We start from the raw sequence: 16,537 nt of genomic DNA on the forward strand, positions 1-16,537 counted from the left end.
GATACATTTTCGATACATTTTCTATCAGTTAATTCCCCAAAAGAAATTGAATACACAAATGTGGCTGGGAGAACTGATTCACTCAGCATGAATGGACTATAGGTCAATAAAAACAATACACACACAAAAAAAACATAAAAGAAAAAATAAATAAATACATTTAAAAAAAAATCGATTAATTTCAATTATAATAGATTCTAACATATTCAAATCGATGCATCGAATCGAACACATTAGAATCGATGCATTTAGATTAATCGATGCATCGTTACACCCCTAATAGCACCTTTCATACGGAAACTGCAGCTCAAAGTGCTTCACAACAGAAAAAAGAGCACATAAAGTGCAGACATGTAAAATATCGCCTGCGTATTCCACCATTCTAACCAACATGGTCTGAATAGAGACCAGGCAAAATGGCTCTCGTGTTGTTGGTAATGGTTGAAGGCTGATTTTAATATAATTTCCCAAACGATAAATGGATTTGCCATAAATGCTCTTAACACTTTGAGTGCCAGCCACGAGAAATCTCGTTAGTTCATGCCAACCGTTGAAGTGCCAGGCGACGAGAAATCTCGTTTTTAATCGTTATTTTTTTTATTAGCGATTTCCATTCATTCCATTCATCAATCTAGCCTCACGTTACCACTGGGACTGGTCTTCGAGCTCGAACAGGGGAAATACCGCCCCATATCGTCTCTCCGGATGGTATTGCACCCATTGGGAATGGACTGAATGAAATGGTTGGTAAAAAAAGACTCCGGATTCCACATTTTACTTATCAGGCATGTAACTGGAGACGATCCCAGTCATTGCCCACCCTCAGAACAGCGTGGAATATGTCTTTCGACCACCCAGCGTTGGATCAATAAACGCGATCGATATTTGGAATGGCGATCAGGAATTGGAATAATCTTTTTGGAAAACATCTGATCTGAGGTAAGGAATCAATTTTACCAGTCTTGGGATAATCAGAGCTTTTTTCACCTATATATCAGCGTGTCCCATATGTGTGTGTGTGGCTGTGAGTGTGTGTGTGCTGATCAGGAAATAAGAGAATCGATTTTTCAGCCCGCTTCTATAGCGTGCATAAGTACACATATACTATCGATAATCTAGTGTTTATTTGAAAACGATTCATAAATAGGCCGAAAATGACAACGTGTTTTGTGTATTCCAGTAAAGCGCGATTCCTGCAGAATATTATTTTTTTCTGAACGTTTTAAAAAACAAGCGTTTTTCAAAATGGTATAACCGATTAAAAAAACAATCCATTTCGACAATGTTGACTGCAAACAAGTCATTGATAAGCGACGGGCGTATTAGACACATAGCCATAATTTAAGATATAGTTTATGCGTTCGCAAATGTGATCGCTCTCCCATTGACTACAGCGCCCGGCACTCAAGCGCTATCTTTAGCTCCCCCTGCTGGCACGGAAAGTGTTAAAGGAATGCGGCAACATCATGGGAAATGCGTTTACCGTCTTCGCCAGAGTCAGACCAGAGGATCGACACCGATTTTCTCTCCTGTGTGTTCAGCAGAAAGCTATCCGGCTGCATGCCAGCCTAGCTTAGCACAAATGAATGGAAGCGGATACGGACCACTGGCCTTGCTTAAAACCCCGGGAGAGGTTTTAATTAATTTGTGCTAAGCTAGGTTAGCTTGCAGCCGGATAGCTTCCTACTGAACGCACAGAGAGGAAACTGGTCTCTATCTTCCTGTCTGACTCTGGAGAAGACGGTAAGCGCACTTCCCATAAATCAAATCAAATTTGAGGTTGGGTACGGAGGGCTAAGCGGATGAGTCTGTGGCTTTTACACGGGTGACAGTAGCACCAGGGTAAACATTACCCCTGCTGTAAATCCCTACCATTGGCCTAGGAGAGAGAGAGACATATGTGTGCATGCACACATTATGCTAACACACACGCACAGACACACGCTGAGGCGAACACTCATGCATGAGAGAACACACACACACACACACACACACACACACACGGTTTATATAATGACATCAGGAGTGACAACGTTCTATTCAAAACTATTTTATTGATCTTGATGCAATTAATAAAGTTTGTGTGAAATTTAAAAGTAATGTAAATGCTTGAGCCTGCCACCTCACTGTCCTTGATGCTTCTTTTTCATTTAAATGCCTGAAGCCGCTGTGTTAATGCTTTGCTCCTGTTTATTTGTTTTGTTTCTGCTTCTTTTTCCCGGTAAGGAAGATTAATTCACACCGTGTGAATTGTCTTTTTTTTTGCTTTTTGTCCGTAAATAGTGTTTAAAAGCTATTTTTAGAGTGGCCTACAGCGTTGTTTTTAGGATTTCTTTATGTCCGTATATGTCAGTTGTTTATTTCTAGAGTGAAACTTTCCTACTCTACTCTACACACACACACATGCACGCATTTGTGCAAACAATCACACACACACACACACACACACACACACACACACACACTGTCCCCTGTGTCCTCAGCAACTGGTGGTGGTCTTAGCGGAGGGATTTTCAGGTCCCTGGGCACTCCTCACTGTCCTTTTACAGTTCCTAAATAGAGAACATCAAGGCCGCTCCGCGGGGTGCCACGGGCTCTCGTGGGACGAGGTCTGGCCTTGAGAGCTCAGATAGGAATATGACGAGGCAGGCGGGCAGAAACATAGCCCTCTCCTTTCAATATGCTGCGGAAACATACATACTGTCACGTACTGCACTCACATACGGTCTCTGCACACAATGAACCCTTGCACCCAAGAACCATAAGTCTTCTGTTTGGACAGCCTGTGTTGTGTTGTTGCTGTTGTAAAGTCCACAAGAAAGTACTCAACCTCTGCTGTCGTTAACTATGAGTGAACACAACACTCTAACTTACCATATTTAGATAATAAAGTACTCAACCTCTACTGTCTTTAACTATGAGTGAACACAACACTCTAACTTACCATCTTTAGATAATAAAGTACTCAACCTCTACTGTCTTTAACTATGAGTGAACACAACACTCTAACTTACCATCTTTAGATAATAAAGTACTCAACCTCTACTGTCTTTAACTATGAGTGAACACAACACTCTAACTTACCATATTTAGATAATAAAGTACTCAACCTCTACTGTCTTTAACTATGAGTGAACACAACACTCTAACTCACCATCTTTAGATAATAAAGTACTCAACCTCTACTGTCTTTAACTATGAATGAACACAACACTCTAACTCACCATCTTTAGATAATAAAGTACTCAACCTCTACTGTCTTTAACTATGAATGAACACAACACTCTAACTTACCATCTTTAGATAATAAAGTACTCAACCTCTACTGTCTTTAACTATGAATGAACACAACACTCTAACTCACCATCTTTAGATAATAAAGTACTCAACCTCTACTGTCTTTAACTATGAATGAACACAGCACTCTAACTTACCATCTTTAGATAATAAAGTACTCAACCTATATTGTCTTTAACTATGAATGTACACAGCACTCTAACTCACCATCTTTAGATAATAAAGTACTCAACCTCTACTGTCTTTAACTATGAGTGAACACAACACTAACTTACCATCTTTAGATAATAAAGTACTCAACCTCGGCTGTCTTTAACTATGAATGTACACAGCACTCTAAATTACCATCTTTAGATAATAAAGTACTCAACCTCTACTGTCTTTAACTATGAGTGAACACAACACTCTAACTCACCATCTTTAGATAATAAAGTACTCAACCTCTACTGTCTTTAACTATGAATGAACACAACACTCTAACTCACCATCTTTAGATAATAAAGTACTCAACCGCTACTGTCTTTAACTATGAATGAACACAACACTCTAACTTACCATATTTAGATAATAAAGTACTCAACCTCTACTGTCTTTAACTATGAATGAACATAACACTCTAACTTACCATCTTTAGATAATAAAGTACTCAACCTCTGCTGTCTTTAACTATGAATGAACACAACACTCTAACTTACCATCTTTAGATAATAAAGTACTCAACCTCTACTGTCTTTAACTATGAGTGAACACAACACTAACTTACCATGTTTAGATAATAAAGTACTCAACCTCTACTGTCTTTAACTACAGTATGAGTGAACACAACACTAACTTACCATCTTTAGATAATAAAGTACTCAACCTCTACTGTATTTAACCATGAATGAACACAACACTCTAACTTAACATTTAGATAATAAAGTTTGAAAATATTGTTCCTCTAAATATTTTTAATGGAATTATATGGTTCTTTCTCTGAGATACTCAATTATAGCTGTGCACAAACAAGCACACAAGCACACGCGCACACACACACACACACACACACACACACACACACACACTACATTGCAACACTGTACACTTCCCTCATGTTTGGGAGCCAGATTCTACACTCACTTGTCACAGGATTTCAGAGAATTAATTTAGTTTAGGTGTGTAAAAAATATATATATATGTAATCGCAGGAACCACATAAAAAAAATAATAATAAAATAAAATAACTCAAACAACCCCTCCCCTTCATCTCAAATGTAAGCGATGATCAATGGCACTGGCCCTGAACTGTATTTAAACCCCGGTCACCACCAGTGTGTTGTGTCAGCTCTGCACGTCATGGATTGAAGAAAGGTTGCTAAAGCGATGAAACGGCGTGACTTGGCTGTAAGAGTTGTTTGACCGCTATATCCCCCCCCCCGCGCGGTTTCACCGCCTGGTTGACACCATTTATTTTATTAGCTGCGACCAGCAGCTCTACACAGTAGTTAGTAGGTCACTTTACAGTCTGTCGCCCTCTAGTGGCCACGGGTTTCGCCCTAGGAGGCTGAGATTGGGCACGGAGGTCAAGTTTGTGTGTCTGTGTGTGTGTTCATGCCACTTGGCTAAAGGGGGCGTGGCATTGGGAGTGGCCTAACGCAAAAACATTGCAGCTATTATGAATTTGAGCTTGTATGTCTTGTGTAACACTTTCACTACCACACTACAGAAGGTTAACCCTTTCACTACCACACTACAGAAGGTTAACCCTTTCACTACCACACTACAGAAGGTTAACCCTTTCACTACCACACTACAGAAGGTTAACCCTTTCACTACCACACTACAGAAGGTTAACCCTTTCACTACCACACTACAGAAGGTTAACCCTTTCACTACTGCACTACAGAAGGTTAACCCTTTCACTACCACACTACAGAAGGTTAACCCTTTCACTACCACACTACAGAAGGTTAACCTTTCACTACCACACTACAGAAGGTTAACCCTTTCACTACCACACTACAGAAGGTTAACACTTTCACTACCACACTACAGAAGGTTAACCCTTTCACCATCACACTACAGAAGGTTAACCCTTTCACTACCACAATACGGAAGGTTAACCCTTTCACTACCACACTACAGAAGGTTAACCCTTTCACTACCACACTACAGAAGGTTAACCCTTTCACTACCACACTACGGAAGGTTAACCCTTTCACCATCACACTACAGAAGGTTAACCCTTTCACTACCACAATACGGAAGGTTAACCCTTTCACCACCACACTACAGAAGGTTAACCTTTCACTACCACACTACAGAAGGTTAACCTTTCACCACCACACTACAGAAGGTTAACCTTTCACTACCACACTACAGAAGGTTAACACTTTCACTACCACACTACAGAAGGTTAACCCTTTCACCATCACACTACAGAAGGTTAACCCTTTCACTACCACAATACGGAAGGTTAACCCTTTCACTACCACACTACAGAAGGTTAACCCTTTCACTACCACACTACAGAAGGTTAACCCTTTCACTACCACACTACAGAAGGTTAACCCTTTCACTACCACACTACAGAAGGTTAACTCTTTCACTACCACACTACAGACGGTTAACCCTTTCATTACCACACTACAGAAGGTTAACCTTTCACTACCACACTACAGAAGGTTAACCTTTCACTACCACACTACAGAAGGTTAACCTTTCACTACCACACTACAGAAGGTTATCCTTTCACTATCACACTACAGAAGGTTAACCTTTCACTACCACACTACAGAAGGTTAACCCTTTCACTACCACACTACAGAAGGTTAACCCTTTCACTACCACACTACAGAAGGTTAACCCTTTCACTACCACACTACAGAAGGTTAACCCTTTCACTACCACACTACAGAAGGTTAACCCTTTCACTACTGCACTACAGAAGGTTAACCCTTTCACTACCACACTACAGAAGGTTAACCCTTTCACTACCACACTACAGAAGGTTAACCTTTCACTACCACACTACAGAAGGTTAACCCTTTCACTACCACACTACAGAAGGTTAACACTTTCACTACCACACTACAGAAGGTTAACCCTTTCACCATCACACTACAGAAGGTTAACCCTTTCACTACCACAATACGGAAGGTTAACCCTTTCACTACCACACTACAGAAGGTTAACCCTTTCACTACCACACTACAGAAGGTTAACCCTTTCACTACCACACTACGGAAGGTTAACCCTTTCACCATCACACTACAGAAGGTTAACCCTTTCACTACCACAATACGGAAGGTTAACCCTTTCACCACCACACTACAGAAGGTTAACCTTTCACTACCACACTACAGAAGGTTAACCTTTCACCACCACACTACAGAAGGTTAACCTTTCACTACCACACTACAGAAGGTTAACACTTTCACTACCACACTACAGAAGGTTAACCCTTTCACCATCACACTACAGAAGGTTAACCCTTTCACTACCACAATACGGAAGGTTAACCCTTTCACTACCACACTACAGAAGGTTAACCCTTTCACTACCACACTACAGAAGGTTAACCCTTTCACTACCACACTACAGAAGGTTAACCCTTTCACTACCACACTACAGAAGGTTAACTCTTTCACTACCACACTACAGACGGTTAACCCTTTCATTACCACACTACAGAAGGTTAACCTTTCACTACCACACTACAGAAGGTTAACCTTTCACTACCACACTACAGAAGGTTAACCTTTCACTACCACACTACAGAAGGTTAACCCTTTCACTACCACACTACAGAAGGTTAACTCTTTCACTACCACACTACAGACGGTTAACCCTTTCATTACCACACTACAGAAGGTTAACCTTTCACTACCACACTACAGAAGGTTATCCTTTCACTATCACACTACAGAAGGTTATCCTTTCACTACCACACAACAAGTGTGGTAGTGAAAGGGTGTGGTAGTGAAAGCGTTACACAAGACATACAAGCATACAAGCTCAAATTCATAATAGCTGCAATGTTTTTGCGATAGGCCATTCCCACTGCCACGCCCCCTTTTAGCCAAGTGGCATGAACACACGCAAACACAAACTTGTTGTGGTATTGAAAGGGCCCCCCCACCCCCCTCCCCCCTCCTACGTGTATGGCCCAGCGCCTCACGATGGCAGCTAACTCGTATGCGGGCTGGAGGGGGGAGCCAAGGCTGTCTCGTCAACCCCAGCCCCCCCCCCCTACCCCCCCCCCCCCGCTCCGCGCCAAACATGGCAGTGCGCATGTTGGTGAATTTATGACTGTGTGCCATTATTACTATCAATGTAATAATTGTGGAATATTACTATAATGAGCTGTATGTGTATGAACCAAGCATCCATTGTGAAGCACTTTGGTTGACAAGTGTCATGTTTAAATGTGCTATATAATTTTTTTTTATTGATTGATTGATTGATTGATTGATAGTGTGGTTGTGAAAGGGTTAACCCTTTGTCGCGTGGCAGTGAAAGGGTTAACCTTCTGTATTGTCGCAGTGAAAGGGTTAACCCGTTGGTAGCGTGGCAGTGAAAAGGGTTAAGAAATAAGATCATTCTCTCATACTACCAATCCCCCCCCCCAGGCAGAAGCTGCTGGCAGAGCTGGTGGAGGACGAGCAGGTGGCCATGGAGATCGCCCGTCTCGACGAGGAGTTCCGGGTGCTGGAGGAGGAGAACCGCTCCTTGGCGACGGTCCACTCTGAGCGCGCTCAGCAGCTGGAGACACTCAGCCTGACCGATAACATGAGGCAGGACCCCTCGTGACCTCCGACCTCCACAGAACCCCTGAGACCTCTAAACGCCCCCCCCCCCCCCCCCCCCCCGGCTGAGACAGAGCCGGCGTTTTACCCGCGCTCCGCAGACGCAGGGCGGTCGAAGACGCCGCGGATCAGCTGATCACCACGGCGATAAGACGCCACGTCTTCACGTTTCTATAGGAATCACGTGTGTCTCTGTCGGTTCCTGATGAGTGTTAAGTGTTTTTGTAATTATATTAAACTGAATGTAAAAAAAAAATAAAAAGGAAGAAAAAGAAAAAAGCCACTGGCCATCACTGTAATTATGCAATCTTAAAGACCAGACAGCAACTTTCTGGTTGGCATTGCAATATATGGCTTATGTTTTTTTTGTTTTTGTTTAGTAACTGTGGATTTGATTTGTCTGATACGTTGTCTTTGGTCCTGTGGAGACCTGCGCCATAGGTGATAAGACGTGGTCCAAATGTTGCGTTTTGTGGCAACCCCCCCCCCATCATGCTTCATCTACCCTATTGGCCTATTTCAAGCCCCGCCCTCTTTTCCCGATCCTCCGATCACAACCGTTGCCTCCCCGCGTGAGTCGTGATTGGAGGATTGAGGAAAAGAGGGCGGGGCTTGATACAGGTCACAGCTCTCTTCAGGCCTTGCGTGTGGCGGTAGTACCGTGTGCGCGGTAGCTATGAAGGAGACGAGGACGTCACTATCGTGAGTCAGAAACGATGGTGTTTATCCGGAGTTTAATAATAAGTCCAACGTGAGGATATTTCAGCAGCTGAATGAGAGATGGATGATTCTTTATTTTAAACCATGTACTGCTGTAAAACTGCTGTCATGTTTTTTGATGCGTGCTACCTGCTTGTTGTAGGAGAAACACAATATGATAAACAAGCTGTTGCTTATCGTTCTACTACTATAAATAAAATGCATTGTATTTTAACATGAGCAGGAACTCTGTTGATTTTTTTTTAATGTTTTTATTAAAGCCCAATCAGTGATTCACACGTAGACAAACGGTTAGCCCCACCACCACCCACTATGATAAATTAGAATGGAGCGATGGAGACTAACACTAAACGGGTAAATGTTGAGTTTTTTCTTATTGTATTTGCTGGGGTTTGTGGCTGTAAAGATTTGTTTAAATGGTAAAATGGTAAATGGTGCATTTATATAATGCTTTTATCCAAAGTGCTTTACAATTTGTTCCTCACATTTTACCCATTCACTCACACATTCACACACCGATGGCGGAGGCGACCATGAAGGTGCCAACCTGCTCATCGAGAGCAGTTAGGGGTTAAGTCAGTGTCTTGCTCAAGGACACTTCGACACGCTGCCCAGGAGGAGGGGAATCGAACCGGGAACCTCTGGATTTACAGACGACTGCTCTACATACACGAGACATGTAGTGAAATGAAGGTGGCCAAATTAAGTGACCTGTAGTGTGTTTGTGTGTGAGAGAGTGCAGGATGTGTGGTGTGTGTTTTCATGTGTGCTTGTGTGTGGAGAGATCAGTGTTCAGTGTTCTGATGGCCTGGGGGAAGAAGCTGAGTCTGAGTCTCTCTGTTCTTGCTGCATGTATACAGAGGCGCTTGCCTGACCGCAGCAGATTGAACAGGCTGTTGTTGGGGTGGTGAGGGTCCTTTATTATTCTGCAGGCTCTGGATTTGCACCTGCTGTTGTATAAGTCCTGCAGGGGTGGAGCTGAACCTGGCCACACAGTCATGTGTGTACAGCAAATACAGCAGGGGGCTGAGGACACAGCCCTGGGGGGACCCAGGGAACAAAATAAGTACCGGCCAACCGCCAATGGTGATTTAAGGTTTGGCGAGTAACAATGAGAGGTCTGCCCGCCACCTGGCGTGTAACAAAATAGTTCATATCGATACTCTTATTTTGAAAATCCTGTGCCGGGTCTCATTTCTGCCCCAAGCGCAGCTCCAGTCATAATATCTATGGCTCCGGCAGCTAGCAACGTTGGGTTCATATCGATACTCTTATTTTGAAAAACCCTGTGGCAACTCGACGAGTCATATCCGCCCAGTCCGTGCTAATGTCTGTGTGGCGCAGGGCGGTCAAGCAGAGGAGCAGGGCTACACAGCAGTGCGCCTATTTTGCGACCCGAAATAAGTCTGTGGTGTTTTTTTCTCTCACAACGGGTCAAATGCATCTAACATGCTTTGCATCGTCGCCATTCCTTTATGCCCACATCGCCCAAAATTAACGTTACGTTAGCGTAAGCTAACAAGCTAATCCTGATCAGCGGCAGAGCCATAGAGAACAGCAGACAGTGTGGACTGGGGAAAGGGAAATGGGGGGGGGGGGGACTCTCCCTTTCTCTGTGTGTGTGCGTGCGTTTGGAAAGACGATGAAGTCACTAGTCAGGACTCAGGACAGGAGTATATTATAGTAAACTGAGGATTACTGAGGATGGACAGATAATGTTGATATTCAAATATAAAAAAGTTTCGAGAGGAGTGGAAGTTTGAAGACAGACTAGACTACAATATGATGCGGGTGTGGTGAGTTGAAACTGTGTGTGTGTGTCCCGACCCCACTTCTATGTTTCAATAAATTATTTGCATTTAAAACTATTAACGCTGACTCATTCCTTCAGTCCACTCACAATGATGCTAATATTCCTTCTGTTGTTTATGATATTAATTGAAAATAGCATATGAGAGTATTATATAGTAATAATAACACATGGCGATATACTAAAAAGCTATTTATAATTTTTGGCTGGTAAAAAATCTGCCTGGCTGGTAGTTTTTAAAATCTGTCAATAATTTTGTTGCCCGGGGGGACCCGATGCTCAGGGTGATTGAGTTGGAGGTGTGTCCACCCACCCTGACCACCTGGGGCCTGTCAGTTAGAAAGTCCAGGATCCAGGCGCACAGGGCGGAGTTCAGACCCAGATCAATGAACTTGTCAGCCAGTCTGGTGGGGACTATGGTATTGAAAGCTGAACTATAGTCAATGAACAGCAATCTCACTGTAAGAGAACAAGTAGCCAGAAGAGGAGGACACAGTGGTGTAGGCAAAAATAAGGGGTTTTATTTACCCAAACAAAGGTTTAACAAATACATAATTTCAAAGGAATATAAATGGGCCCAAAAAAATTGAAGGCAGGACAAAAACAGACCTGAACTGAACGTTAGACCACTCACAAATGATAAACTCAGCTATATATAGGCCCTGGTCAGAGACATTAACACTTTGATTGCCCAACCCGAGCTTTCTCGGGTTTACCCCCCGCGGGGTGAATGCCCACTCACAAGAATATTCACTTTTTTTTATTTAATTTTTTATTAGCGATCTGAAATCATATTGCATCAAGCAAGCCTACCGTTGGATATCCAGTCACCCCAGGCTCTCAGATGTGAAAAAAGCGCCCCCCTATCGTCTCCCAGATGGTAAATCACCCTTTTGGATTGGACTCAATGAAAGTGAATGGGAGAAAGGATTTCTGACTCCACATTTTACGTCTCACCCATGCAGCCGGGGTTACCAGAGTTCATTCTGGAGCCTCTGAGCCGTGCGGATTATGTGTTCTACTGTATACATGGTTGATCAATACAATTATCGATTTTTTCGAATGGTGATCAGGAATTGGAATATGCCATTTGGATACCATCCGATGTCAGGTAAGGAATCTATGTTATCAGTCTTAGGATAATCAGACTCGTTTTCACGGATATATAAGCGTTTCCCCAATATGTGATATGGCTGTTTTGACTGTAAAAGCCATCAGGAAATAAGAGCAGCGATTATCAGTGCGCGGCACGAGCGTGTGTGCGCACACATATACTATCGATCATCTAGCGTTTATTTGAAAACGATTCATAAATAGGCCGACAAATGACAACGTTCTGGAATATTCCAGTAAAAGGCGATTATCATAGAATGGGTCGTTTTTTCCGCGAAAACTAGTGATTTTCAAAATGCTATCAAACGGAAATGAAGCGATAAAAAAACAATCTGCCTTGACAATGTTGACTGGAAAATGAGTCTTTGATAAGCAACGGGCAGATTAGACACATAGCCATAATTTAAAAAAAGATTAGGCGATATTAAGTTAACATTGAAGTGGCCTTGGGCATTCAAGGGACTAATACGGAATTAACCTTGGGCGCTCAAAGTATTAACATAGGCAGGGTAATTAATACAATTAATATTTTATTCTAATATCTTAACCTTTGGTTGCCACTTGTTAACATGGTAAAACGTGGTTAAATGCCAGCACCCACTTCAATGATAGCGTTGTGAACGCATAATCTCTGTCTTAAATTATGTGTCTAATCTGTCCGTCGCTTATCAATGACTTGTTTGCAGTCAACATTGTCGAAACGGATTGTTTTTTAATCGGTTCATTTCCGTTTTATAGCATTTTGAAAAGCCCTTGTTTTTCAGGAAAATATATAGATTCCGTGATAAACGCCATTTACTGGAATATTCTGGCATCCACAAAAACGTTGTAATTTTTCGGCCTATTTATATATCGTTTTCAAATAAACGCTAGATTATCGATAGTATATGTGTACTTATGCACGCTATAGAAGCAATCTGAAAAGTATATTCTCTCATTTCCTGATCGCACACACACACACACACATATGGGACACGTTGATATATATGTGAAAAAAGCTCTGATTATCCCAAGACTGGTAAAATAGATTCCTTACCTCAGATCAGATGTTATCCAAAAATATTATTCCAATTCCTGATCGCCATTCCAATATCGATTGCGTTTATTGATTCAGCGTTGGGTGCTGGAAATACATAATCCACGCTGTTCTGAGGGCCGGCGATCACTTGGTCTCTTCAGTTGGCTTGACGGAAAAGTAAAATGAGGAAACTGGCCCCCCCGCCCTTCATCAGTCTAAACTAATGGGGTGCAGTTACACAGGGAGAGACGATAGGGGGCGGTATCTTCCCAATTGAGCTCAGAGAGACTCTGCGAAACATTGTGTGAGGCTGATTGATGAAATATTCATTAAAATCGCCAATAAAAAAAAATACGACAAACAAACGCTATATAGCGTTGCCGGCACTCAACTGGCTCAACATGAACTAACAACAAAACGCGTCGCTGGCATCCAAAGTGTTAAATTAATATTCATATTAATCTAATAAGCGATAAACACAATGAATGAGGGCGGTTGGGTAGCGCAGCCGACTAAGCGTCTGCCTACCACCGCAGAGACACTGGTATCGAATCCAGCTGTCAGCGGTACCTCCAGCTTGGTCGGTCGTCCATACTAACCAAGTGGCAGTGTTAGCGGGTGGGAAGCCGGCGGGGTATGTATCCTGGTCATTGTAAACAGCGACTCCTACAGGTCGGTCGGGGCGCCTGCTCAGCGAGGAAGGGAACTGGGGGAAGTAGTGTGAGCCTCCCACGCGTTACGCTCCCCCAGTGAGAGTCCTCACTGTCAGGTGAAAAGAAGCGGCTGGCTGACTCCACATGTATCGGAGGGGACATGTGATAGTATCTATCAACCCTCCCTAGACCGGCAAGTGAGGGCAAAATGCGCGGAACCAGGAAGGGAGGGGAGGGAATTGGCATAACGACTAAATTGGGATGGGAGAAAAATACAGAAAAAGGGGGAGAAAAAGTAGATCAAGAAAAAAACACACAATGAATGAACAACCTTTATTTATATAGCACCCTTCACAGCACGAATGCACAGGGTGCTTTACACTACAGCATAACATATAAAAAATCTGAAATGAATGACAACAATAACAGACAGCAGTTAATTAATAAACTTCAGATGGACAGAGTGGTAAGCATTTGAAACCTGCAATGTAAAAATCATCCACACGGGGGCAGCATCTAGCCTAGTTTAAAACTCCGGGGAAAGGTGTTTTTGGCTGGTCCGCACCCGCTTCCATTTGTTTGTTAGCTTGCAGCCTTATAGCTTCCTACTGAACGCACAGAGAGGGAACTGGTATCTATCTTCTTGTCCGACTCTGACGGCGGCAGTGGCTCGGGAGGTAGAGCAGTCGCCCTGGTAATCCGGAGGCTCCCGGTTCGATTCCTGCTCCTCCCGGGCAGCGTGTCAAATTGTCCTTGAGCAAGACACTTAACCCCTGACTGCTCCCGATGAGCAGGTTGTGGCACCTTGCATGGTCGCCTCCGGCGTCGGTGTGTGAATGATGTGTGAGTGAATGGGTCAAATGTGAGGAACAAAATTGTATGCCGTGACAAATAAAACTCTTGACTTGACTTGACTTGGATAAAAGCTGCTATATAAATGCAGCCATTTACCATTTAATGTTGCCGTGTTCCTTTAAGGGCACTGTGTTTGTCCTTCACGGACTTAAACACTGACCGTGTGGCTGTTCTGTGTGTGTGTGTGTGTGTGTGTGTGTGTGTGTGTGTGTGTGTGTCTCTCTCTCCTCCTGCACACCATGAGCGCCAGGATCCTAATCCTTAACCTGTTTACCGTGACTCACATCTGCGTCCCTCCTTCCCCCCCCCCCACCCCCCCCCCCCCCCCCCCCCCCCCCCCCCCCCCCCCCGATCCACATGTCTCCAACATCGTTCCTCTGGATTTCATTTTCATCCTCCACCCTAGTATCCGGTGCGTGAGAACCGCTTTTAGGGAAGCAGCAAACGACGACAAAGGTGATGAGAGAACGTCACAGGGAGGGAACAAATAAAACACATTCCTCAGGTGAAGTCTTCATAGGTTACTGGAGGAGGAGGAGGAGGAAGAGGAGGGTATAAACCACAGCTGTCAGCAGCATGGTAATCCATGGCCTCATTCATGATGGATAAGAGATGATGATAAAAAAAAAAGAAGTAAAAAATAAATAAATAAATAAATACCATTGGTTTTGCAGGTTTTGATTAAGAATTATGGGGTTAGGGGGATTAGAGAGAAGCCAACGCTGCTATTGCACTGCCCTGAGCCCAATCCCAGAATTAATCTGAATACCAAAAAGAAGAGAAAACTCATTACATGAAGAGATTAAGGAAGGAATCTTCCCAGGATGCACACACGGGCAAACAAACGCACACACACACACACACACACACACACACACACACACACACACACACACGTGCAACTTGAGTTTTAATTAATTAAGGTGATGAATTTGAAAATGTTTTTTTTGTGTGTCACGATGCTAGAATTTTCTAAATCAACTAGTGAGATGGTATTTATGGAAATTGAGTCATTTTTTTTTTAATGTTGTGGGTCAGGTGATTGACAAAAAGGATGAGAAGATCGTATGGCTTAATATCCAAGCTGTTCTAATGACAAATATCACCTTTTGACCGAGAAAGAAATCACCTTTTGACCTAGAAAGAAATCACCTTTTGACCTAAAAAGAAATCACCTTTTGACCTAAAAAGAAATCACCTTTTGACCTACAAAGAAATCACCTTTTGACCTATATCCTACTTGTTTGTGAGTGTGTGTATTCTTCTCTTGTTTGCTCCCTCCTACCTCCGGTCAGTGGTCTCTAACTACACACCCTCAAGACCCCTACGCTCTGCATCTTCCTGGCCTCCTCAGACCCACTCCTATCCGAGCTCCTGGGGGGGGGTGTTATTCTCACAATGGTGTAACAAGCTCCCCAACCCAGATTGATTGATTGATTGATTGATTGATTGATTGATTGATTGATTGATTGATAATGTTATTAACAGATTGCAGAATGGGTACAATACAGTACAGCTCAATACACACAATTGTTAAGGGGTTGCATACCAGAGAAAGACTTTCGTCTTGTTTACATCAGGGTCCCCCATTTTCAATTCATCGTAACATATATGACATACATGACATACAGGTAGACAGTACTGCTACATCTATACATTTATGACATACCAGATTTACAAATACAGTATTGTTTGTGATACAAAAAGAGTAAAAAAAAGAAAAGAAAAAGAGAGTACATAAATTTGACGAAGAAACTGTACATTGGAGGAGGTTGGGTGGAGGGGGGGGGGGGGGGGGTGGGTGGGAAACTGTACATTGGAGGTGGTTGGGTGGAGGGGGGGGTGGGTGGGTGGGAAACTGTACATTGGAGGTGGTTGGGTGGAGGGGGGGGTGGGAAACTGTACATTGGAGGAGGTTGGTTGGAGGGGGGGGGTGGGTGGGTGGGAAACTGTACATTGGAGGTGGTTGGGTGGAGGGGGGGGTGGGAAACTGTACATTGGAGGTGGTTGGGTGGAGGGGGGTGGGTGGGAAACTGTACATTGGAGGTGGTTGGGTGGAGGGGGGTGGGTGGGTGGGAAACTGTACATTGGAGGTGGTTGGGTGGAGGGGGGGGGGTGGGAAACTGTACATTGGAGGTGGAGGGGGGGGGGTGGGAAACTGTACATTGGAGGAGGTTGGGTGGAGGGGGGGGGGAAACTGTACATTGGAGGTGGTTGGGTGGAGGGGGGGTGGGAAACTGTACATTGGAGGTGGTTGGGTGGAGGGGGGGGGTGGGAAACTGTA

The 16,537-nt window shown here is 43.5% G+C and overlaps 1 protein-coding gene across 1 annotated transcript in view; it reads left to right on the forward strand.

Moving 5' to 3' along the window:
* Nucleotides 1-8,088, forward strand: part of LOC311248030 (MAP3K7 C-terminal-like protein) — a gene marked incomplete at both ends in the record, with an annotated part of 40,223 nt that extends 32,135 nt beyond the window's left edge. The window contains one exon of the mRNA XM_084338991.1: nucleotides 7,908-8,088. Coding sequence (XP_084195117.1) covers nucleotides 7,908-8,088 — 181 coding nt within the window. The remainder of the gene's footprint in view (nucleotides 1-7,907) is intronic.
* Nucleotides 8,089-16,537: the final 8,449 nt, after the last annotated feature.

The sequence above is a fragment of the Notolepis coatsorum genome, assembly GCF_963971535.1.
Source record: "Notolepis coatsorum genome assembly, contig: SCAFFOLD_152, whole genome shotgun sequence".
In the NCBI taxonomy this organism is placed as follows: domain Eukaryota; kingdom Metazoa; phylum Chordata; class Actinopteri; order Aulopiformes; family Paralepididae; genus Notolepis; species Notolepis coatsorum.